The sequence below is a fragment of the Theobroma cacao genome, chromosome 3 (genome assembly GCF_000208745.1).
Source record: "Theobroma cacao cultivar B97-61/B2 chromosome 3, Criollo_cocoa_genome_V2, whole genome shotgun sequence".
NCBI classification, from domain to species: domain Eukaryota; kingdom Viridiplantae; phylum Streptophyta; class Magnoliopsida; order Malvales; family Malvaceae; genus Theobroma; species Theobroma cacao.
The window spans coordinates 31,981,839-32,008,346 of record NC_030852.1 but is presented as its reverse complement, the minus strand read 5'-3'; the positions used below and the strand labels follow the sequence as shown (position 1 = coordinate 32,008,346).

The window sequence follows — 26,508 nt, the reverse complement described above, 5'->3', positions numbered from 1 at the left end:
TTTGTCGATTTTTTACCTTAGAACTTACTTTCTACAATAAGTAGATTACAAGTAAATTATAAAGAATTTAGATGCTTTTGTAGTTGACGAAAATTTAAGTGTTTATGTTAATAGAATACAATACTTTTTTTACTCTTGATTTTTTTGCTTTTGCTTTTGTTTTTTATTTTATGTCTCAAAATGGTTAGCAACAAATTTTTTATATAGACTTGCAAGTATCTCTTCTTCAAGAATACAATTCTTTCATTAAAATACTATTTTAATTAAAAGGTATTTTTATATTTTATCAGATATAACTTTTAGATAAAAATATTATTTCAATAATCATCTTATGAAAAAATAATTATTCATTTAATAAAATATAATCTTTAAATTATAATTTAAAATAATAACTTTTTATATTTAATTTTTAAACTATGATATTTTTTTAATTTATCTCATAATTTTTAAATATTATTTTATCAAGTAACATAATCTTCGAGATAAAATAATTTTTTATTTTAAAAATACATCAACATCAACTACCATTAAGGCCACTTTAGTTTCTCTTTTCTTTTCTAATTGAACAACTCAAAAATTGACTCCAAAACCAAACGACCAAATGACTCAAGGGTCGAAGAAATCAAAATGGGCAGCAATGGTGTTAGAAAATATCATTTATCTTTTCCACAAAATCAGAAAAGTGACGTATGCACACGAGAGAGTCCTCCATTTCAATAGATTTTTAATCGACATAGGCAGGTGGAGCCAAAGTACGAAACCATTACAACCATACGTTTGGAGTCTCATAAATATGAGCTACGTACAGCAGAAAAAATATTGTAAAACTGGGACAAAACCATGTGAAAGGGGCCATTCATGTCGATGAAAATGATAGAGAAAAAGGCAATTCATGTTGGAGTAACACCAAGTAATTCTAAATATACTATAAAAAGATATGATTTTTTTGTGTTTCTGCAGTTTTTTTTGTTTGATTGTTTCTTCAGGAGACATGCTTTCATCCTCCTGTTTCATAGTGTACTTCAATAAAACGTGAATAAAAGTGCAGTTTTTCAAAAAATTTTAATTATAAAATATATAAATAAATTTCTTCCATTATTGTTTACTGTAGTAAATTCAAGTAAGGTGATTTGGTATTCATAAACTCGAATCAATGTTCGTGTGAATTCACTGTTTTTATACGAATATGAACACTTTGGGGAAAGGCTTTCCCAGTGAAGAGGTCGACTTTCGTTTAAAAGTGGCTTTTAGTAAACCAAAAAGAATAGTGAGTCCTTTCACTTGACTTGGGTCTTCGTGGTGTCCTTTGAGAATATTGGAATGATTTTTCTAATTTAAATGGTTTATCTTTTTTGATTTGTGGATTATTTAAGTAATATCAAACTTAATAATACATGTTTGGATTACGATCTTTCACATTAACTTAATTTAATTGGTTGATTTTTTTTTAATTTTAAAGATTAAAATCAATGTGAAAGATGGTCCACTAATTAATCGATTTCTCATGGCGTTAAGCTATTTTTCGTTCCTCTTACTGTAAATTATACAGTAATTAATTAATTAACTAATCAATGGTCCTGAGAACTTATATAGCCTGTTAGGCAAAATAAAAGGATAGGTTTTAATCCAACAAACTTGAAGGTGTTTGGACTATTAGTACCAAACTGCCACATTCATGATTAATTTGTGAGAATTTATGATACTTTGCGGAGAAATTTTTTCAGTAAATCCCATTATTATGCTTACCAAATGTCACACCATGATGTGGACTTGATGATTAATTATTATCTAGCTATGAACTATGAGAAAGAAAATTCTTTTTTTGGTGAGACAGCATTCAGCTTGAGACAAAGCAGGTCGACTTATCCTAGCAGTAGTGCCCGAAATACTGAGAAGTATAGTTTGCATTGACTTGTTCTTCAACATGTCGTTTTGGAAGGATGTGAAGCAAGTCAAGCTTAATCTTTCGTTTTCTTGTGACTTGTGAATTATTGATCAAGTTTGTTTGTTTTTTTTTTTTCCTCCCTTGTCTGTCTAATTCAACTATCAATTTTATATGGCAGAGGTTGCTCATTGGTTTGATTTCTGTCACAAGTATTCTAGTTTTAGTTTTAGTGTGAATATTTTGCACTTTTGTCAGAGAAGTAATCCTAAAAATGGCATCAAATTCCAATTTTTTTAAGCTTTGACATGATATTTATATTTCATTCCTTTTATACCAAAAAAAAAATATCAATCGAAAATTTTAACTAAACTTTGTTAGTTTGAAGTGAGAATTATCGGTCCAAGTTTTTATTGGAAATTTTGACATCAAATATATATTATTTTTTTATTAATTCTCAATCGTAATAATTTTATAAAAAAATTTTATCGAAAGTTCTACGAGAACATTTAAAAAAAGCTTTAGTCGGAAATGGCTATGTTTTTTAGCATCGAGCCACAAGCTTGATATTTATTGTTCCCATTATTATTATTATAAAATTAAACGGTAACGTAAAATAACTCAATAATTAAGCTAACACTCATTTTAATATATTGGCTCCATTAAACATTAATTGAAAGTACATATTATTAAGAGATGACCAAGTTCATATCCTATGTGTCTTACATATTTCTAGCCAATATGCAAGCAGTTACATATATTGCTGAAAACTCCATTATTCTTTTATTTTTCTTTTAGAAAGGCTGACGCCTCGATCCAAACATAACAGTAGAAAGATATGGATATCCAAGCTGGACCAATTTCACGGAGTTGTGATACCTGCAAAAACCAAAAGAAACAAAAATGAGGAAATCAACAAGTGCATGTATCAACTATCAAGCCAATTAAATTAAATATTATGTATACTTGGATGTGCGTGTGTGCAGACATATCGATGATTATGTATGTATGTATGTATGTAAAGAAAGAAGAGAGGGCTTACTTCCACACTTGTAGTGGCGAGGGACCCGTCTACCGCAGCCTTCGATGAGGCGGACGGCGCGGTTGATATCGATGAGGGCAGCGAGCTGGGGGCTGATCACTGGACACACGCATTCTAGATGGGTAACCCTTACGCGCTGGCAGCACTCCGGGGATGGAAGCTTCCCGTAGACCACCGGCTTGCAAGCATTAATCCCAAGATTCCTTTCCTCCTTGCATTGAGCATCACTGAGTTCTGCACCAGCCATCTTAACCTCCCACGTAGCTGCAACTCCAGCTACCACCACGAGAACCATGAAAGCCAATGGCCTAGCCTCCATTTTCAATACTCTCTTCCTCTCTCCCCTTTTTCTTTTCTTTCTTTCACCGAAAATGTGCTCTTATTTTGGGTTAGCTCGCCACCTAATATATATATAGCGGATTGGGGCTTGTAGGATACGCAAAAATACCACCCCCCACCCACCCCACCCCACCCCATCCTTTCTCCTCTTCCTATTCCTTTTCCCATAAAGCGCCAATAGTCTGCACAGTAACTTTTTAGCTTTCTTTGACTTATTAGGCATATGCTAGCCTACTCATTTTCACATTGCGGGATTGTAGTCACTTGTGGTTCACTTTTAACTCCACAGCTCCACGGATAGACCAAATACTCAAAGAATTGTGTTGGTTTTCTTCATCGAAATCGACATACTTCCGGCATGTCATCATTTACTCATAAAATTCTTTATATTCCTTTACTAATAATATATATCCTTTGGTATATATGGAATCCTTTAATCAACTTGCATCACTGATATATCATTAGTTTATAGCAGTATAGTACCTTAAAGAATGTTGATAGAAATATATATATATATATATATATATCATTCGTACAGGTTTCAAATGAGTTTTTTCTTTTTGAAAAGTAGGATTCAAATTAGTTTGACTGAGAATTTTCATTAACTATGCTTAATTTTTAAAATTTTAAAACAAAATTGCTTTTCTTGGTGGCAAATTGGTGGTAAGGTGTGGAACAAAACCGATAAATATCGATCTTAATTATTGAGCATAATTTGGTTCCTATATACTAGCTTCTTAAATATTTTATCCCTAACAAGATTGTTAAAATTCCTATAAAATTGGAAAATGTGTTGAAAAATACATGTGGGAGCTGTTTTTACGCAAGCAATGATCCAAAGCTATAGGTAGGAGATATGTAGATATAAATTCCAAACACAGTCACACACCATATTATTCAAAAATGGTAGGCTTAATTAAATAAACGAATTGAGTTGACATATATGATAAGTCATCTAAATTACCGGGATCCTTGATTGGCACATACATGATATACATCAATATAAATTCTTAACTAGATTGAGTTTTATTAAATATATATTATCATTTCATTAATAAATAAATTTTAAAATTAAAAATTTTTAAAAATAAAATTATGAGTATTGAAATTTTATATATATATATAATGGATGAAATACTAAAATAACCGATTACATCTTTCTAGGTCTTGAGATATTCAAAATGTCTGCCAATAAAATAGAACTAACACAAGTTGGTATACAATCAAAGACATGTAGATGAAGTAGCAATGAAAGTGAGATAATGGGCAGTCCCAATCTAAATGAAGTAGCTCCCTTATGCGTCTAAGAAGATAATAGATAAATATTTATGAAATGATACTACTCTATGATTAAATGATAATAGATAAATATATTGATAATGCACCAAAATATAAATGATAAATCTAATATATATTGTTGAATGTTGAATCATAAGTGTGTATGTATTATATAATCAAATCCATATATATAGGTACCACTACCCTACCTCACCGGCCATCTATGACTACGAGGAGAAAATATTTCTTGCATACATATTCTCTTTTCTCTTGATTATAAATTCTTAATACCATATTTTTATTACTATTTTAGTTTCATAATTTTATTCTCGATAAAATAATTTTGGCATAAATATAATATATAAAATATGCATGTATATATTTCTTGTTTTTGTACTTCTTAAAATTTGAAGAAGGGTGAGATACTCTAAAGCCATTGATCCCTGCATGAAATGTTCTAATTGTCGAACTTTAAAAGGAAAGATATGTAGCTACCGGATGGAGAAGGGGGAAGGTGAAACCGATATGCATTGATATCTAACCTTTTCGCCATTAAACACTAGCTAGCGTACTACGATGGCAAATCTAGCTAGCCTCGACGACTTTATGTAGGCATGATATATATCCATAAAATCAAAGTTTTAATTATATTTTAATATAAACTTTTGTGGATTTTGATTGTTCCATTGATGAAGGATCGCGCTACTTGTCTAAAGATTTCCACACCACACTGTTGCATAAATTATCGCAGCTAAAAGTCATCAATGAACAGGAAAAGAAACAAAGAAATAAAGAAAGCTAGATAGCTAAATTTTGATTGCAAATCGAAGAATGTAGTCAAAACAGGAAAACGGGAATTTGGTGTTATTATGGAGGATGGCGAATTTGCTGTCTGCTTTTTTGCTGTAGGAAAGCTTAGGCTTATGTCTATGGAGGACATAGTAGAGAGTAGGTACTGCCAACTAGTTATCGAGTTGTGGACAACTTTTGTAATTGTTGACTATCATTCTCTAAAGCTTTTGTAATTGTTGAATTTCATTCTCTACAGCTAGTCTTTTTATGGCTATACGAAGTCTTTCAATAGTTGAAAACTTACCATGGTATGCTAGATTGCTAGTTTATGAGATTTCAATAAAATATCACTTTTTCAAAAGAAAAAATTTCCCTTTGATCAATCTTGTGAGGAATTTAAGCTGTGTGGAATAAGCTACGAAGCATCTGTCCCTGCTGGTTCGTGGAAGTCAATGGTATAACAGTTTCAGACAACATTAAAAAAATATACGGACTTTGACTTCGAATTTTTTTGTAATGTTTTGCATGTTAGGTGTGGGCTGAGTTGGGTTGTTTTCGTTCCATTCGCTTTGATTCTCTTCCAAAACTGAAAACATGGGGCGATTCATTTGACTAAGTCTAAGACACTGGGAAGAATTGGATCCCACCACTGGAAATTATGGACTAAAAGGGTCCACAAATGTAATGAATTATCTTTGTAATCTCTATTTCTTACAACGGTAGTGCAGCACTATCTTTGGAATCTCTATTTATGAATGGGATAGGCATGCATATGTTGATTCATGGTTTGCATTTCTTACAGGCTCTCAACATATCATAAACATACCTTTCCACAGAATTGCAATTTGCAACCAAAGTTTTGATGGATAAGGACTGGGTTAAGCTATTAGAAATTAGAACATGAGCTTCATCCTCGTACGTAATTTGTTTGCTACCGTTCTGGCATATGCACGATACTCAGACAGGAACCTTAATGCTTATAGTTATGATGGGTAAGTTGCGTTTAGAATGCCTCACTAATTTCTACAAAATATTGCACTGAGTCGAGAGAAGTATACCTTTTAATTTAGACCACCAAGCAAAGCACTCCTTCTAGAGTCATGGATCCTTTTCACCTAAAAGAGACCATGGCCAAAAGCATCAGGACGGCCCCTTCACAGGTTTGGTGGAAATATGTCTTGGTATGTTGTGCGTGGTGGACCTGTTTTCATACCTGAAACTGGAAATTGAAGGGGAGACTAGACTTAATAACTTGCAATAAGGGGAATTAAAGGGACTTGCAAAAGTAGCTAATCAGAGGTAAACAAGGGAGCAACACATCAGTAAGGCATTCAGCAAAGTGCAAAATTACATCCTGGTTACAAAATATAAACTGTAACATTGTTAGTGTTCAAAGGAGTACAAAATAATGCAAGATTTGAAATCCGTTTATGCTTATGCAAGATGTTTCACAAAGTGTGAAATTTACAATATGGGACAGCAATTGATTATATGATACCCACAAAAGTTTCTTGCTGCCTGCAAGGCAACACACTCTACTGTAAGTCTGCTGTACAGCATTTCCAGTCTGATTAAAGCGTATCAACACTGTAACCCGAAAAATACTACAAGCTTAGAAATAACAAATCTTCTTGAAGCAATTTCAAAGGCCATGCTCACATAGGGTCATCAAAATCACCACTGACATCAATCTCAGATTCTAAAGCTGCCTCAGCATCATCAGGGTCTGATGACCCAGCAGCAGCTTGTTCACCAACTTTGGCGCCTTCAGCCGGTGTCTTTGCCTCTTGTATGATACGCATTATTTCTTCAACACTTTGAGATGGTTGGCCACGTTCTGATTCCGCATAGTTTGTTTTCTCAATTTCAACCAGCTCTTTTGGTAAATTTTTCAGAAACCAAGGATGCTGCTTAATCTCTGGGATGGTAATCCTCTTTAAGCAAAGATTAGAAGAATCAGCATACAAATAGTTACATCATTGGAACAATGTAAGAAAGGAGATACTTCAAGTTATCATGATAACACAATTTGCAGAAATATTGTTAATTAAAGGGTAAATTTTGCTCCTTTATAATACTGATAGATACTTGGTATTCAAATCAGAAGAGGCAGGCTTTTTCTTTTAATCAGAGGTTGTGTGTGCCTCTGTCAAAATGGTGAGAGTAAAACGCAGAAAAATAGTGTGCAGAGTATTCTAACAAATGCAAAATTTACAAAAAGGAAAAAGAATGATACCTTGGCAGGATCGGCAACAAAGATATGGGAAAGAAGATATCTGCAATCTGCAGACACCCTCACATAGTCCGGTATGGAGTATTGGACACTCATTATTCTCTGTTAAAATGTAAATGATTCAACTTCACAGTTTAAAAAAAAAAAACACAAAAACCAAAACAAAAGGAAATGATAATGTCATCTAACTGAAGAACAGAGTTCAGAACTTACACCAATGGTCTTACGGAAATTTCTAGGATCTTCAGGATCCTCAAAGGGGTATGCTCCTACCAACATCACGTATAATGTCACACCACAGGACCAAACATCTGCAATCTACAACTAGTAGACGATCAAATTACCCATCAAATAATAAGAGTAGAGATCACTTAATTATTATTTACAAATTGAAAGCATCAATATTGTGACAGGGTTTTTTTTTTGGGGGGGAAGATTGATAGAGGAATTTGACTAGATCGCTAACTGAAATTAACATATACTACTCAGGTGCATGGAGATATGAGATACAAGGTTCTGTACAGCAACTCAGCAAGTGTTATAAGTGTTTGTGTGTGTGTGTGTGTAGGTACCTTAACAGCATAACTGCAATGAGCACAAATTTATGTTCCATAAGTAAAACAGAAGGATCCCAGGTTGACTTTCTGAGTGATATTTGATTAGCAAACAGAAAATTTATACCTTTCCATCATATTCCTTTCGTGATAGGACTTCCGGGGCTATATAAGCTGGTGTTCCAACAGTTGATTTTGGTTGTGAGTGCAACACAGCAGACTGCATCACCAACAAAGAAAGCAACGAATTAATTATAAACTAGAATAAGAACAGTAGAATACATCAAAGATGTATAACATATAGGGATTATTTCAAATTTAAAAATTAACCTTGGAGTAACCAAAGTCACAGATTTTAAGACGTGGTGTTGGACTTCCATCCAGAAGTGTGTTTTCCAGTTTCAGATCTCTGTGACAAATTTGCTACAGCACAAGTAATGAATGAGGTAAGAAAGGTGACTATCATACAAAATCTGAAAAGTTATTCATATACCATACCATGGAATGACAGTAGCTGACTCCGGATATTAGCTGCTGGAAGAAAAATCTTGCCTGCCCACAAACAAATATTTTAAGTAAACATTACCTCACACAACTTCCATGCAAATTAACAGGAGAAGAATTAGCTCAACATGTTGAATAAGGATATATAAACTCACTTCATCTTCACTAAATCGACCTGCACTGCATATTCTCTCAAAGAGTTCACCACCAGCAGCATACTCCATGACAATAGCTAAATGTGTTGGAGTCAATAAAACCTGCAGAGAAATGTGTTGGACTTTGGATTTTATCTACCGATTTAAGTCAGTTTTAAATGAACAGGCAATTATCTTTAATGAGATAATTGTCCAAAATATATATATATCTCTTTAATGATTATTAACAATGTAACAAGTAAAAGGAAAGTAACTGATGTTGTGTCCGTATTGCCCAGGGCACTGTTTAATCTCCTCGAACAAGCTTAGAAATTGATAAGGAGCGGCAAGCCAGAGCTTTTAACACTTTCATAAAATTGGTCAACAAGAATAAACTTAGGGCAGAGAACTTCAGATACTCAGTGCAAAACACTAAGTTTCAAACTACTACTGTTATGAAGTGGTGACAAACCGAGTCAAGAAACGAGAAATGTTCTTCTAAATGCCGCAATATATAGGCCTAACTATTTATTGTTCGAACCTGAAATTCTAACCAAATTGCTAATATTTAAAAAAATCAATTTCTCACCTCTTTGAACCTGATAATGTTTGGGTGCCTTAAAGATCGGTGGTTAATGATTTCCCTCTGAACATTTTCATCAATCTGAAACCAAAAACAGAAATCATAGTAAATTAGTATATCAAGGACTTGAAAATGATATGAAATTGATGCATTCAAAATGCAACACACTGTTGCTCACAGAGAACCAAATGACTTAGGATACTGAAATGTAAATACAGTTCTGAAACTAATCACAAACATCATGCCCATTGCTGAAAACAGTGAAAGAAAGACAGTCCCTTTCTACGGTAGCAGCAGAAAGGAAGATTATAACATCACAAATTATGCCAAGAAGAATACGAATACCTTGGACTTGGAGCCAGACATTCACCATATGAACATGAGTAACTTTAATTTTCCTTTAGATGGCAGTCATAATTCAACACAAAGATTCGTGAATTAATGGCTAAATGTTTGCATCAAAATGATCAGGCCAGTGGCCATGTATGCACAATAAACATAACAGGAAACCAACAATGTTACATCCTTACTTGTCTTTCAGTTACTGCTCAACATATAGATGTTAAAATAGATACCATTTTCCAGTGATTCTTAAGTTCAAAAATTTTCCATCAGAAAACTGTTCCCACCAGAACGTCATCGGCAAATGCAAAACTGAAACTAAAATATGCTTCTCAAATGTATATATAGAGATACCGATGGTCATTTTAACCATCATAGCCAACCCTTCCTCAGCACAAACATAAAAATGAATTATTTTCTCATTGCCACCAAAATAATACGATTAGCTTAAACCCCTCATCTTGCCATCCTTAATTTGTTTTAGTGCAAGAAATCAAGTTTTCGGAAATAGGAAACTGAGAGGCTGAATATGTGAACAACTGTAAATAGCAGGGACAAGTTATTCTAGGCTTTCATTCCTAAACAATTTGGAAAGCCAAATTTTCATCTCATAAATGGCAGCAATAAATTGAATTTTCAATTTGATCTGAAATCAGCACAAGTCATAAAGTAGTACCTCTGGACATGCAATGTGATTATGTCAATCGTCTTACTTGTACAACATTAGGTAGCTTGGCAAAAATTAGTATAATATTTCAATTTTCATCTCATAGAGTTGTTCTTTATTAAGAAAAAGTAAACTTAGGCAGCTTGGCAATTTTCAACAACACAACTTTCTTCTCAAGAAAATAAAAACGTGTCAATAACTTCATTAGGTAAGAGAGTCTATTCACCCCCGCAAGAAAAGGTCAGAAACTTGCACTTTCACTCTAGATTTGTAGTCCATTATTAGTACATAGATTATAATAACGATGAACACGATATTATCTGCTAGCTCGAACATATAAATCAACACCATTTAATGGTCAGACTTTTGCCCGGCACTTCCTGTCCTATCCCCCAAAATGTCTTTGAAGACATAATCCACGCCTAATTCAACCAATACACCATGATCACCTGACATGAAAAAGTCAAAACAGCTTGCTATGAAAGGCCAGAAGATTAACTACTTGTCTTGACCTGATTTTTTTCCTTTTTTGGCACCAATTACCAAATTACGTTTCTTATACTGATGAAACTCCAGAATTTTGCCCCTTCGATGCAAGAATTTGTAATAGAAGTAAATCACACATTGCAATACAAGGAAATGGCACCAACGATAAGAGCATATCCACATTCTATGGCAATTGAACAATGGAGATATTCCTTACTAAATGAAACATAAACACTTTTCCATATTCAAAACCCAATCACTATCTAGTTTCTGCGCAGCCATTAAGTAACCAATCGCCCACCATAATTTTGCCCAGATTAAAGCCTGGGGAAAACGACCATCTTTTCACCTAATTCGAATTAAGTTGTATAACACACATTATGTTCATATAAGTGCTGGCAGTTCAGATACAATTTGCATATGATCCACGGCAACACTGACACTAATATGATACTTAGAAATGTTAATCATAAAAATTCAAACCGGCCTTAACAGAACTTCTCCATTTTCAGCAAAGCTTAATGAGAAAAATCAATCTTCAATAATTTCAGACTATCTAAGAAGTAACACAAACAAAGAAAACATAATCTTTAGAAGAATACATTACCTTCTTTCCTCTTTCAATATATTTGACCGCAACAAGCTCTGTTGTCCTCTTATCTTTCACCAACCTTGCCACTCCAAAATTCCCAGTGCCAAGCTCCTTCAATGGCTCATACCTCTCCTCCATCACACCAATAATAATTATTAAAAAAAACCCAGATAAAAATAAAAAAGAAAATGTGAAAACTTCCACAAAAACAAGAGTAATCTCTTGTCTCTAGATGGAATTTTTTCAAAGAGAGATAGTCTATAAGGAGTTTGAAACTAAGAAGACCAAGACCAAGAAAATATGATAGTAATCCAAAAGAAACAAAAAAATTGTAGAGAAAGACGGCTTGAAAGCAAGAAGCCCACCTAAGCAACCCTCTCCTCCTACAGTCCTTAACCAGCAAACTCCTATAAGTTTACGAGTCAAGCCATGTTTTACGCCTCTTTCCTTTATCAAAGCAAATAGATAATTTACAGAACCAATAAGATTAAAAAAAATTATTTTAAAAAACGTCGAAGAATTGGAAGCCATATGAAAGACACGTGTTGGATTGAGGGGCCACTTCTGAACGTGTCGGAGAATGGAGACAAAGACAATGACAACACAAAAAAAACAAACACTGTCTTATGTAATCTGACACGCGGCGTAGGTTAAGTCAGGGAATGTAAATAAAACAATATTATTTGGCTAAGTAAGCCTGGTGGGTCCCGTGTAAAAGAGTACTGTAACGTAGGTTTGCAAATGTACTTTGACCACCTAAATCTATCTTAAAGTCGTGTAACAACCAAGACAGGAATATTTATCCAATCATGTGCTGCCTCCGAAACTGCCCGCGATTAACGTCCAGGGTGATGTCTCTTTAGGCGCCTTTTAACTCGTTTGGATTGCACGCACCAATAATTTTTCAAGATGTTCCCATCTTTCTTTTTGTTCTAGATAGGGAAGCCCCAGAATTTTGCGTCCCACGTTTTGTTGGTCGGTTTGCAGCTTTCGAGTTTCTTCTACCCATTCCTCCGTATATGATCTTCCAACGGTTCTGATCTAAACCATGTGGGGCCGCGTTGAGTTTGACTTTGCGTACTCAAAGACTTAACTCTAATCGTTGGGGATTCCTTCTTGAGACCACCGAAAGTGACAATATTACTGAGATAAGAGATAAAACTATTTTTTCATGTGTTTGGGAAGATGACTTTTTTCCAACTAAAAATAGGATAAATCCGATATCACATGTGATTATACATATTTGTTACAGGTAGCATTATTATAAATTTAAAACAAATCTTTCAATTAATAGTTTATGATAAATTAATTTTTTGACAAAAAAAATTAAGTATACACAAATATACTTCTTACGTACCTAATTAATTTTGTTGTACAAATTTTAATTATGTATCCATAAAATTTTAAAAAAATTCATAAATTTTTTAAAAGAAATATAAAAATTTGAATAAAAATAGTTGAATGTGAAAATATTTAAAATGTAAATATTTGTTATAACTGTTTAAGACATAAGATACTTTATTATTTATTCAATTGTGATCCAATACAAAGAGAATTAAAATAATTAAATGTTGCTTAAACTCAAGAATTTCTTATTTTTTTAGTAAACCCAAGTCAAGATTTTCAAATGCAAAAGATTAATTAATATAATAATAATAATATAGCAACAGTACCATAGATTCCATACACCTACCTTATCTACCAGCATGCATTTTTCTAGTCAAGATTGGTTGAATGGAGACTATATTGATTCCTTTAATATATTATGAAAGATTATTATTTACATAATCCATCAAAAGTGGCCCTTTATTTGTAAATTTTTGTAGTATTTTTTTATTTTCTTGTTAGGAATTTATAATATAAGACTATGTTGAATGTTTCATATAGTCTGAATTCTTTGCTGATCAAACCCACGTGGTTTCGGTTTGTCAATTTACGTGATGCATTGCTTGATAGATTGGAGATCTCATGGAGATTGGAAGATAAATTTTCCAAATTGTTAAAATATTTGTTGAATAGTTTTATTTTCTGAAATAAATATATATGCCCAAAGGAAATTATCTTGTATGTTGATGATGGAGTTTATAAATTTTATCTACGGACGTTAAAAAGTTGACAAGTATCTTATTTTTTAAAAATTAATTATTAAATAAACATGTATCAATTTATGAATCTTGTTTATAAAATTTGAAAATTCTACCATCAATTTATAAAACAATAATCTTAGGTTCAATGCTAAAGCACTCATGGATATGAACAATTTTGCATTTTTCTGTTCCTTTCATTCTATTTAGCTTTTTCTTTTATTTAAATAATAAAAAATTAATATTTGAATATAAGCAACTTATTGGTGAAGCATAGTCTCTATAACTACGTTGTTTAATTTTACTCTTTTTTTTTTCCTTTTGATATGCCATAAATAAGAAGAAAATTATGTTCACACTAAGGAAAAAAAATTATAGGTTCCCAAAATCTAATCGGCCATGCCCATGTTAGAGTGGGGCTTGCCCCAGTTAGATTGCGGGCTACAAGGCCCACTGACAGTTGATATTTTCATCACAATTGATGGGGCGATTTGACTTGAATGGAATCCAGAGGGATTCACATAGGTTCAAGGGGCGGTGTGGGGGGCGGTCAAAAGAAAGGTTCAAACTTTGAAGTGCCTAAACGTTGCAGAGAAGTGATTTAAGGAAAATGACCGTGGAGCTTTAAAAGCCAATGGAAGAAGATATATTGGACCCCAGGAATTTTGCACCCCTTCAACATTGCCTTCCCTGAAAGTGAAAGACTGATTCCATCCCAATTCACCTAATCCCCTTTTTCTTCTTTATTTTTCATTATATGAACTTATTCCTAACTATTTTTGACCAAAAAGATACAACAAATTCATCCCTGCAAGTGCTTTTCCAGGAAGGTATATGGGGATAGCTTTTAGCTTCTTTTTTTATTTTTTTGGGTTAGATATTGGTGATTGTCATTTGTCAATGGTTAAGAGAAACCATTGGTACCAGTAATTCCATTCAAACTTTTAATCAAATTTCACTCTCTGACATTAGTTTTTCAACTGCTGGGAGAAGCCAAGTAGTTCTCAAAATGCCATTCATTGTGCGTTTTCGTTTCCTTTCCTAGTTCAAATTATATCTTGATATCTCATCCACCTTCTATTCTTAGGTTTTTGAAAAATCTCTACATACCTACCTTTGACTAAACCTACCTTACCAGAGAGATCGCATCGTACTCCTGTCTAATTTATAGCAAGCTTGTTATAGCTCTCAGCTTACCTTCTTTATGAAAAAGGAAGGAGAGAGCATGAATGAACCTGATAGATCCACAGGTTGTGTCCCAAACAACGCCTTATCCACCAGATCAGATACATAGCAAATTTGGTGAAAGAAAAAAGAAATTGCTATTGTTAATTAATTAGTCTTAATTTTCTTAAATTAAAAAACAAATTAATATGTTTTCTTTAACCAATAACTAATTTCAAATGCATTAATTGTTTTTATTTAAAATTCTTATATATGGAATATAAAAAATTTTATATATGTGTTATTGTCACAAGTTCACATTCAACTAAAATTACATACTTATTAGATAAAGGAAAGTTCTTACTTAGAAATTTAAGATTCATCTCATAATTCTGTGATCTTTTCTCTCACTTAATCAAGAAACTCATTTTCATCCAAACCTTTCTCGATCTTAATATCTCTTGTAAAAAATTTCACATCAATAAAGAATTAGATAAATTTTGATATTACTTATCGCGATTTTACACGTTTAATCCAAAAAGTATATATTTTATATAAAAAAAATTTGTATTTATAAATTCAAAACCTATTTCATTTTTTCAAATTTAAAATTTGTGACATTATGACTTTCCCTTCTCGTTATATTCACGAAACTTGATTGATATTTTATAATGAGACTTCATGGCCCAACCACTAATAAACTAAAATTTATGCCTTACATTTCAAGCTGCAAGTTAGAAAAAAATATATTTTTAATTAATTTTTTGGAGAAAAATCATTCAACTTAGCGCCTCCCCCAAAAGAATACTTCAATAAAAAATCATTAAAATTGAAAAAAAGAGGGAAACAAACTCACTTTTTCAAAAGCCAGAGCATATGGCAAATCTCAGATCTATTACAACTTGACAATATTAATGTTATAAAATTAAGTTTGAAAAAGAAACTCAGAATTAAATATATACTATAAAAGAAATCTTTTAAAATAAAGAAATGGACCAACAGAAAACGCGATTAGAACGATAATTTATACAATTAAATATAATGAATCAGACTGGGATTTTGTCAAAACTTGAGGTCAATGTGTCAACATCTCCGTCTGACAGTCCAACGATTCAACATCGTCAAAAAGAATTATTTTTTGCTATATTTTATTTGATTATTTTAAATAGTACCAAATACTTACTGCGGAGAGAAATATTGATTGGAGAAAAGATGAGGAGGAGGAGGAGCTATAAATGAATATTATCGCCAACAAGCACTTTCAACGCTTCAAAATTATTATAGGAAAAAAACAATTTTTTAAGATGGAAATATGGGCAATAATTGACATATCTCTCCAAGTTGATATTTACAAAATAAATAAAGTCTCTGCTAGATTCTCCTACAGTGATAGACAACATAAGCTAAACGTTAAAAACATTTTAATAATTTCTTTTGAAATAAGAAAAGGTAACATAAATTGATTAAACCAGCCTGTCAATTCTTTTATTTTTTAAAATAAAAATAATTCACGAAAAACCCTAAAAAAACATGTTTTTTAAATGAAATATTCCATCGAAAAAGTTCAGATTTTTGTCAGAATTGATCTTTACCGACTATTATTCGCCCCTCTTAGGTATAGAATTCACAAAATTAAAAAAAAAAAATCAAGGTATCTTTTTTGGTTCAACTTAAAAGACGACGTTATATAACAAAAATAACCAAATATGGATATTTATAACATTATACCTATATAAATTTAGTAGAATTTTCAGTTTCCAATTGCAATACATTCTCATCGTCTGGTTGGTTGAGACGTCCGCCACAGCGATCATCATCTCGTGAAAGGATTTAAGAAAACGTGAAAAGCCATTTGGGGATTGGTGGTGTCAAATACTAGCTAGCAGGAACAGGCTTCTTGCCAAAGGTTGTCTGTTTTTTAGTTGGTGTCATCGTTTCCTTTGGCTGGCGATGAAAAAGAAGAGAGAAGCGATTTCCTTTTCTTTTTCTTTATTTCTTTAATAGTCAGGCTAATAATTATTCTCGAAACAGCTCTTTGATTTGTTTTTAGCTCACTTTTTAATCCGTTAAAACGATTCCCTCTACTAAATTTTAATGAATTTTCGTTGGGTTTTTGACAAAACGTTAAAAAAGAATATTTCGTTGGAAAAAAATTATTTACTTCAATGGCAATCAACTTAGTGCTTTTTTCGGTTCTCTGGTGCAATACTATAAACCTGAGGAGACAAATACTAAACCTTTCCATTATTCTTTGTTTGATTCCGAAGTTTGTCTCAAAAACAAGTAGTAAACCAACAATAATGTAAAAGAATAAAGTGATCATAGTTGTCGGTTTCTTTCTTCATAAATAATCCGAACAAAACTTCCTTTCCCCCCCCCCCCCCCCTTCCCCTCAAACTTGTTCCACATGTGGCTTGATTCCTGCTCTTAATTTCATAAATCATGGAGGGTAAGATGTGGGAGAGACAGACCAATAAAAAAACCCAAACAGGGTCATGTGATTTGTTGGGAGTATTACTAAAGTGTAATCAATGGAGCTTATGAAAATGTTTCCATAAACGTGAGTGACAAATCAGGGGTTGCAATCAAAGTTCCAATATTTCCCTTGAAATGGACGTGAAATACAAATGATTTTAACGAGGGCAGCTAACTAGCAAAGGACATTTTGTTTTGTTTTCAAGTGACAGATTGTTTTCATTAAGGTTTGTTTACGTTGCTTTCAGCTTTGTTTTCAGTTATTTGCCCTATCCTAGGGGGCTAATTAAGCCGTAGCAATCTTTCGCTAGGGACAACCCTCAAAAGTTGATACCTCCATCCTGTTGGGGACAAAACCATCTGCTTCTAGTCCAGAGCAAACTCAACAACCACAAGGAAAAATGTAGCATATTCTGATTGGACTGCAAGGTATCTCATTTTAGTTGATTTTGGGTTTGGGTTTAAGTTTACAGGTCAATTAAGTAGAAAAAAAAATCTATAGCAAATGAGAAAGAAATTAACCTAAAAAATCCAACCAATGCATAAAATGCAATAGTGAAAAGGCCTAAGAAATGTAACTTCTAAATATTTTGGGTAGCCATAAACCAACCAATTGTGTTATTGGTAAACATTGAAAGGATATAAAACCCCCAAAATCTAAATTGAAAGGTACTTGATTCTGGAGTTAGGATTAGAAATTTGAAACATTTGTAACAGTTAAATAGTAATAATACTTAACTCAATTTTAGTCTCTCATGTCTATCCTTATCCATTCATTTTTAAATTGAAATGGACAAATGGATGGTCATGAAGAAAATAATTAAAGTTAGAAGGAAATACTTGGACTATTACTAATATCAAGCAAAATAAGTGACAGATCAATCTTAGGATACTTTCTTCTTTACCTTCTTAATAAAGTAAGTGACATTTACCTATAATCATGACCACCCAAATATATTTTCCTCTACTCAAGCAAGAAAATAATCTTCAACTCCTAACTTCCTTTTTATTTTTCAATTTTACCAATTACCCAATTTTATTTGGTTTCCCTAGCAATAGCCATTTCCAATTTGGCTTACACTAAACAAAGAAAGCCAACAATTTTGAATCTGAGTTTTAATATGACCTTTCTTTTCCTATAATGAACATGACTAGACAACAAGTGAGATTTTTGCTTAATTTTAAACCTAATGATTGCCTTCTAAACATTGCTTCTTATAATAATTTTATTTATAATGAGAATATATGTACAAAATTAAATCATAACCACAAACAAACAATCCTTAACATATATAACTATACATAGAAGAAGATAAAACTAAAACATAACTAATTTATTGCATAACTGTAAAAAAAAAAATTCAATATAAAATTGAATAACAAAATAAACTCACAGATGGTGTGACATGAACTTAAAATCATTAAGTGAAAGAAGTTAAATTTGAACTATATAGATAATGTACCATTTTTCAAAAAAAAAAAAAACATACACTTTTCAATCTTTTCTCATTTTTAAAAATTCAACTAAATTTAGCATTGATCCTAAACCAACAAAAAATAAAATAGTGCATAGGTTAATGGTTGAATTTTCTACGTTCAAATTTGTTCCCATGTTTATTAGCATTATAAAAAAAATTAGTAGGAAAAGAAAATGAAGATAAGTATAACATGTGTATTTGCTGTTTAGAGATAAACTAATGAACTGATTAACAGAAGTAAGTAGTATTAATCAACCGATAATTACTGTCAGTAACTCCTTACCCTGCGATAAAAAATTATTTACCCACATCCTTAACAGGGAATATTCCAAATTCTCTTAACGCGTAAAGTAAATAATTCAACCACTCGCGTCAACGGCACGTGCAGTTACTCGCGTTCGAGTCCTATTTGTTGGCCTCTCTAACACCCGGTCCTTTAACTCGTCGAAGTCCAGTCCGTTTTGGCGTTTCCAACTTCGCTGCTTCCCTTTCAGACAAGCGAAAAGAAAGCTGAAAATTTAATAATAAAAAAAAAAAACAGCGTAAAAACAGGCTTTTCCCTCTATGATCAGATCAACTTAATCTCAACCGTCGGATTAAGCGGTCAATTTTCTTTTTCTCTCTCGAGAAACCCTTCTCTGCCTTTATAATCCCCCTCGGCTTTTCTCGCATTCTCTTCAGATTATTTCATTCTTTTTTCAAGAGTAAGGAATTCGACGTTCTCTCTAGAAGCTTTTTTTCCCCTGTCGTACTTTTCAGCGACGGATTTTGATTTTTCCGGCCACATTTCCGGTCGGTAAGGTTTTGAATTCGTTACTTCTTTTTTTTTTCCCCTTTGAATTATACTTTCTAGAATTTGAAGTCTTATTTATTTATTTATTTTTCAATTTTTTTTCGTTTTTCGTTCTTTTTTTTAAAGAAAAGTTTCAAGCTTGAGTTTTCTTAAGAAGTGATTTTTAAAGCTGTTTGTTTGGGGGAGAAATTAATTAAAAAGAAAAGCGGATAAGGTTTTGGATTTTGATTGATAGATTGATTTTTTTTTCGTTTAATTTCACTACGTTTTCAATTTTAATTTATTGGCTATTGCATTTACTTTCGCAGCTACGAAGGAAAGGATTTTTAAGGCTTTAATTTTGATTCCTTCCCTAAATTTTTATTGTTAGAACAATTTATAATTTCTGTTAATTTTCTTTTTTTGGATTTTATGTTGAACCTTTTCTTTTTAGACTGAGATCTGTTGATTTAGCCTGCATCTTTTTTTTTTTTCCTCTTTGTTTCATATATTACTTTGTTTTGATTTCAAAGCTGATTAGTATTTGATTTCTAATTGATGTTGTGAATGACTATGCAGGGTTGAAATGGATTTGCAGAGAGAAAATTAGGCGCTTTAGTCTAGCAAGTGCCTCTTTGTTTTTTTTTTTTTTTCCAGTAAATGGGCTGCTTTCAATCTAAAGTAACAAGACAATACCCCGGACACGAAGACCCTATTACTCTCGCTTCACAAACTGCTTGTAAGTTTGCAAATTATTACCACTTTTTGTTCATTGCATGTATCCTATTGTATGATTGGTTATCTAAGGAAACATCAATGTTTTCTGAGCCTTTTTTTTTTGTTTGTACCAATGCAATTTGTCTCGGGGTTTTCAACCATTTAGTCAAGAAACATGGTTCTGTATCCAACTAAGAAGGAAAATTTGTAAATTACTCCTGGTTTGTTGTTTTTTGATGGTCTGGGGAAGTTTTGTTTCCTCAAAGATTTGGATTAGTCAATCAGCTTGGGAAGATTATGTAGTTTGCTAACCTTGCTTATTTTTTTGCTGATGTTTATGGAAAATTTGACTACTTGTTTGGTTTTCCTTGTATCTGCAGTTAGTGTTAGTGAAGTTGAAGCACTCTTTGAGCTATACAAGAGCATCAGCAGTTCTGTGATTGATGATGGGCTGATTAGCAAGGTATAATTCTGTGCTTCCTTTGTATCAACCAGATTTTGACTTTTCCTTAATGCGGTTTGAAATTAGCATTATCACATCTGATGTTGTGTTTGACTTTTTGATGTGTTCATGGTTCTCATGACTTTGCTTTTTGATTGTCTTCCTTCCTAGCTGCTTCCTTACCATTAGAGGATTTTTTTCTCATTGTTTCTTTTATGTCAAATTTGAAAATTTGTATGCAGAATTTAATGCCCATTTGACTTTGCTGTTGTATGCAGGAAGAGTTTCAGTTAGCTCTTTTTAAGAATAGGAAGAAGGAAAACATTTTTGCAAATCGGGTAATATATATTTTTGCGTTTACTGTTCTGAGAAATTCAATATTTCTTCAAGTTTCATTTTGTTTTATCTAAATTATGTTTGACGGTCATTGGAAGTGCTACTGGTGAGCCATCTGGCTGCATCATTATCTATAGAGTTGAAGTTCGTTTTGAGGGCCTGTTTATCACATTTATCTTGTAGAACTTTTATGTAAGAATTCCTAATGCTTTATGGGAGATGTCTCTGAGACCAATCATACATGTATGATTCAATAAATCTGGCTACTATTATTCTATTTCACAATTGCTTCTATTTTGACCATTTGTACTGGTATGATGCTGTTTTGTTATGAATAAAACATTAGACATGTGCCAGCCATGTCCAGCATTGTTTTTTATGGTCATTATATTCTTTCTTTTGGGTAGGCATTGGCTTACTGCATATCCTAATACTTATCATTGTTCCACACGGTGGCTTTTATGGGAATGTTAATGGCATCAGTGAAAACATTTTCTATCTTTTTTAATATCCTGGGGGCAAAGTATTTTAGTTTTCTTGCGCAACATAGTGCAGAGCGTACTGGGGAACATTTTAAAGATTTGAATTAGTTTATTTACTCAACCTTCTAATGCATGCAGATCTTTGATTTATTTGACGCTAAGAAGAAGGGAGTTATTGATTTTGGTGACTTTGTTCGAGCACTCAATGTCTTCCATCCAAATGTCTCACAAGAGGACAAGATAACTTGTAAGTGGACAATTAATATAATTATGTTGAATTGTATGTGTTAATCTTCTGCCTCATTTTTAAGTTTATGGTTTTATATTCCAGTTGCATTTAAACTTTATGACATGGATGGAACGGGTTTTATTGAGCGGAATGAGGTATGTTGGGCCTGATACTTTTGTTATTTATGTATTATGGTATCGTCTGGATATATATTTTGATATAGTTACATTGTTTTGAGTAAACAGGTTTTAAAGATTACAGATTGCTGCATATCATCTATATTTATATTTTGATTCAGTTACATTTTTTACACAAACCTCCTTGCAGGCAACTTTATCTTATGTGATTTTGGCAGGTCAAGCAAATGTTGATTGCACTTTTATGTGAATCTGAAATGAAGTTAGCTGATGAAACCATTGAGGCTATACTTGATAAGGTGAGAGCTTGTTGTGGTACGGTTGCGTAATGTAAGTGTTTAGTAGTGTTGAAAAGTTGTCAAACCTTTTGAATCAGTAGTTACCTGAATTACTGATTACTTGGAATTATTACACTCTTAACAATATCTTGAATCGAATACCTCCAGTTAGAGTATTTCATGTGACTGCCCATGTGAGGTTTTAGATTTAGAGTGAGAACAAAGGAAAGGTTCCTACATTTTATTCTCATTGTTGCTTATGTTGGCATTGTGTTAAGTAGTATCTGTCCATACATGTGATATAATCATCAGGCTCTTTCTGGTGAACCAGAATATTTTAGTAGTCTTAGGTCATAAAATATTTGTCTCGTAACTCTTTGGTGGGATTTTACTTTATTTTGCAACTTTTTACTGAGCCGTGGGGATTTTTGTGAACAGACATTCTTGGATGCCGACATTAATCAGGATGGAAAGATAGATATATCTGAATGGAAAAACTTTGTCTCCCGTAATCCATCATTGTTGAAAATCATGACCCTCCCATACCTTAGGTATGTGCTATCAATAATGTTAAGATAAGCTTTACTTGGAAACCTCACTCATCTGGAAGCTCATCCATTTTGTAATATGAATTCTGCAGGGATATAACAACAACATTTCCAAGCTTTGTTTTTAATTCCGAAGTAGATGAGGTCGCCACGTGATTGGGGGGGAGTATGTGCTCGGTTTAGCATGTTCATGCATTGGATTGAAAGGCATTTCTGCATGATTTGTTGACATTGAGCGTCTTTATGTGAAGAAAGTATGGTTAGATTTTGTTGCAAGGCTAAAGCTATCAAGTTTGCAAAGGATAGCAGCTAAATATTCACTAGGATGGCTAGTTGATTGTATAGGCATTGTAATTAACCGTTTCAGGTGTTCTCCATTTTTAATCATTGTTTTTTAGCAAGGTAATATCAATTCAGCAGTAGATTAGTGTTAAGTCGGATGGATTGCTCGAATTCCAGCTTTAATACCTTAGTAATTACAAGGTTCTAAGAAACAAGGAGGTCTAGAGGAAATAAAATTTTCAGATAGGTTGTGGGGTGGGGTGGGGTGGAGTAAGGGAGAGATTCAGAAAGTGGAGGTACAGCGACTTCCAACAACCAGGTCGGCTGGCCCTGTTGTAGCATAACTACAAATTTGGGATGTGTGACATATGCCACCTTTTGGTGTAATTGATCTCCTTTGGTGGTGTTGTGGGCTCCTTTTGAGAGTAAATTCTTTTGAAAAATGGTTTACTTGTTGATTTGAAATTAGAACTTTTCTAAGTTGTAAACAACTCGATCATAGTGTTATGTAAAATTTTATTTCGAAAACATCATCCCGGAAAACAATTGTTTGCAGGTGGACCTGTCCTGGAATTTTGCCTCATTAATTCCCAATCTGAGCTCCACAAACTGTCCTAGCTCGCTCTCTGCCCTTGCCAGCGTGAAACATCATCAGATGCGCACGACCCCGTATGGACCATAGCCAAGTAATAAAACACCAAAAATTTCTGGCTCTGGTCCTGGTTCTGGGGACAGCTTTGCCACGTATTACAAGTACAAACCCATGAGCTAATCCATAATTCGAACAACATGCCCAAGGTGACGACTAAGAAGGCCATCTTGAAAAAAAGTCCATAGGCATTGGATTGTGCTGTGCTGTTCAATCAACATTTAAGATCACAGGCATGAATTCGACTGTGGAGGGTCCTCATTCTCTAAATGCTGGGAAAGAAAAATCTAACTGCACCTGCACAAGGAACTGGCAAGTGGCAACAAGTTTGGTGTCAAATTGATGCTTGAATTACACCCAATCCGATTGGTTTGGATATATATGATGCAAAAGGAGATGACAATACTGTCATAACATGTAAAATAATTCTGGTGGTATATATATACAGACTGATCCACAATATCTCAGCTTTTCTCAAGAAAATAACGTAAAGATTCTTTAATAATGTCTCTCTTGAACGGTTCTTTGATGTTCTTTAACTATCCTACAGATCTGTTGCAAAGCCTTCCAAGCCCCTCCTGCCTAAGCCTCGAGAAGACATGAATACGAGCTACCCCCGAACCTACAATATTTTTTTAAACAATTAATAGTCAGACAAGATCAGAGGGTAAGATTTATTACAGGAGACATTCAATCACTGCCATAATTTGGTGAACAGATTCTGTCATCAATGTCACCAAGAGAACCTGAGAGACAACGTAAACCTCTTAAGAGCATTAGCAAAAAAATGAAATTACAATAGATATGTACGGCAGGTAGCGAGTTATGTGGACGTACGGTCTGATTCTCGATAAATGCAGCCAGCCCTCTTTCTGAGTCTGGACTAGGAGATCTGCTGCTGCTGACATATCCTAGGTGAAACCTTTCAGGCCTACCAAGCAGAGTGCAAAAAGTTGTCTAATGCACCGACCAGGTTGATGCAGGACGAAAAATGCAACACCTTGTAATTAATTCAAGAGCAAAAACACACCTGTTGAAGTAAACATCCACATATGGAGAATCACTTTTCATAAACATCTGAGTATATATGGAGTTCACTTTCACAAGTCTTGTAGCCGAAACGGGCGCTTGATCGATCGGCGATGTCGATTGTTGGCGTAACTTAGAAGAAAATTTTCACCAAGCCTAAAGGAACCCAAGCGAGTCATTCAGGGCTCTAACATACAATATTTGCACAGAGTACACCCATCACGTAAGCCGGCACAGACAAATATCATGCACGTGTTTTACAAAAAGAGAAAACAGATGGGACAAAATACCCATGAAATATCTGTATTTATATATTTTATTTAATTTGATGTCTGTATTAAAAATTAAAATAATTTAGTTTTTTAATTTTAAAAATTATTTTAATTTAATTTTTAATGCAAAATTTTATATTTAAAATCAAATTTAGATGAATAATTTGAATTATGTTGAAATAAAATAATATAAAAAAATAAATAATTTTTATGATTCATAATAGTATAAAAATTTAAAATTTATTTAACTTAATTTTTAACTTGAACTAATATCAAATTAGTAAAATAAGTTGATTTAATTATAACTTTTATAATTTACAGATATCCATTCTTTTAGAATTATTCAATCCTTATCTGATTTACCTTTTATTTAAATTTATTCAAAGTTTTTTATAAAATGATTTTATTTAAATTCAAATACCATAATCAAATTCTACTAAATTTAATTATTAATTTAGATCTACAAAAAATGTAAAATAAAATAGTACAAATATTTATAATTATATTTAACTCTGTCAGTCATAAATACAGTCTTTAATTAAGAAAATTTTAACCTAAAAAATATAACCTAAAATATTAAACAAAATAAAAATATAAATAAATAAATAATTTAAGAGATCAAATAGCTTAGATTCTATGGATGTAATAAGAGATTTGTTATGTTCAAATTAAGCAAGTCAGAGCGAGATGTTATTTTTATAATTATCACTAACTCCATATCCCTTTTTCATTTTTTAAAAGAAAAGACTAAATCAACTTTTTTGCTAATTTCAATTCAACTCAAGTTAAAAATTAAGTCAAATAAATTTTAAATTTGAATACTATTATAAATAAAAAAATAATTTATTTAATTTTTATATTATTTTATTCTAATATAATACAAGTTATTCATATAAATTTGACTTTAGATATGAAATTTTTTTTAAAATTTATTTATTGAAGGAGAATTCAAACTTAATTTTTGCAAAGAAGATAAATTAATATATATATATATATATATATTCTAAAATTAAATAATCAAGTAAGAAAATATTTATATATATTTTTTAACATCATAATCTTCTATATTTAAATATTTGACTTATTAATAAATATAGTTATCATCTACTTAAATATTTATATTTTTAAATATTATTTCAATTTAGTTTGTCAACATCTCGATTTTATTTAATTTAGTTCTTTTACTATATATTTTTGTTTAGTTTAATCCATATGACGTGATATAAATTTTTTTAAAAAAAAATTTTTATTTATCATGTGACACCGACATGTCAACATTGCTACGCCATCATAGTAGTGTTACGTGACACTATCATATTATCATGTCTGTGCCGCATAACATGTCATGTCACCAAAATATGCTACATCAGCGTTAATGTCATCCTTTTAAACGATAAAATTAAATATCGAGAGGAATTAAATTGAAATAATTTTTAAATTAAGAAATTAAATTATTTTAATTTTGAATACATAGAGTATATTAAATAAAATGTATGAATACAGAAAATTAGGAAATATTTTAACCGAAGAGATGACAAAGTGTATCTTTGCAGATATCTCTTTCAATGTTTTGACATTGGAAGTTTCGTGGAAACTAGCAGAAGAAGCTTTGTGAAACTGCAGTGGGGGTTCTGGGGATTTGGGTTTCAGTGCAGCGCTTAAGTTGTCTTTTCAACCTGGGTTTTGAACCCAACCCTGTGTTCGAT

At 32.4% G+C, this 26,508-nt stretch overlaps 3 protein-coding genes and 1 long non-coding RNA gene across 7 annotated transcripts; 1 reads left to right on the top strand and 3 right to left on the bottom strand.

Moving 5' to 3' along the window:
- On the bottom strand, positions 2,523 to 3,319 carry LOC18606144. The gene is made up of 2 exons (XM_007039597.2): positions 2,925 to 3,319; positions 2,523 to 2,761 (listed from the first exon to the last, which is right to left on the bottom strand). The coding sequence occupies exons 1-2, from the start codon at positions 3,241 to 3,243 to the stop codon at positions 2,745 to 2,747; spliced, it is 336 nt and encodes a 111-aa protein (XP_007039659.1). The 5' UTR covers positions 3,244 to 3,319; the 3' UTR covers positions 2,523 to 2,744.
- Positions 6,671 to 11,875, bottom strand: LOC18606143 (serine/threonine-protein kinase SAPK3). Its single transcript, XM_018116659.1, has 9 exons — positions 11,444 to 11,875; positions 9,348 to 9,422; positions 8,780 to 8,881; positions 8,619 to 8,672; positions 8,451 to 8,543; positions 8,248 to 8,340; positions 7,780 to 7,884; positions 7,570 to 7,668; positions 6,671 to 7,267 (listed from the first exon to the last, which is right to left on the bottom strand). The coding sequence occupies exons 1-9, from the start codon at positions 11,564 to 11,566 to the stop codon at positions 6,989 to 6,991; spliced, it is 1,023 nt and encodes a 340-aa protein (XP_017972148.1). The 5' UTR covers positions 11,567 to 11,875; the 3' UTR covers positions 6,671 to 6,988.
- Positions 19,066 to 23,267, top strand: LOC18606142 (calcineurin B-like protein 1). Of its 3 annotated transcripts, none has more exons than XM_018118297.1 (9): positions 19,067 to 19,421; positions 19,981 to 20,140; positions 20,499 to 20,581; positions 20,839 to 20,898; positions 21,517 to 21,625; positions 21,710 to 21,762; positions 21,963 to 22,043; positions 22,461 to 22,573; positions 22,663 to 23,267. In XM_018118297.1, the coding sequence occupies exons 2-9, from the start codon at positions 20,062 to 20,064 to the stop codon at positions 22,724 to 22,726; spliced, it is 642 nt and encodes a 213-aa protein (XP_017973786.1). In that variant the 5' UTR covers positions 19,067 to 19,421; positions 19,981 to 20,061; the 3' UTR covers positions 22,727 to 23,267. The 3 variants fall into 3 exon arrangements, with proteins under 3 accessions (XP_017973787.1, XP_017973786.1, XP_007039656.1); XM_007039594.2 differs by having other exon boundaries at positions 19,067 to 19,425; XM_018118298.1 differs by lacking the exon at positions 20,839 to 20,898 and having other exon boundaries at positions 19,066 to 19,425.
- Positions 22,775 to 24,767, bottom strand: LOC18606141. Of its 2 annotated transcripts, none has more exons than XR_001927250.1 (2): positions 24,339 to 24,767; positions 22,775 to 24,247 (listed from the first exon to the last, which is right to left on the bottom strand). It is a non-coding gene; the product is annotated as an uncharacterized LOC18606141 (long non-coding RNA). The 2 variants fall into 2 exon arrangements; XR_001927251.1 differs by having other exon boundaries at positions 22,775 to 24,123.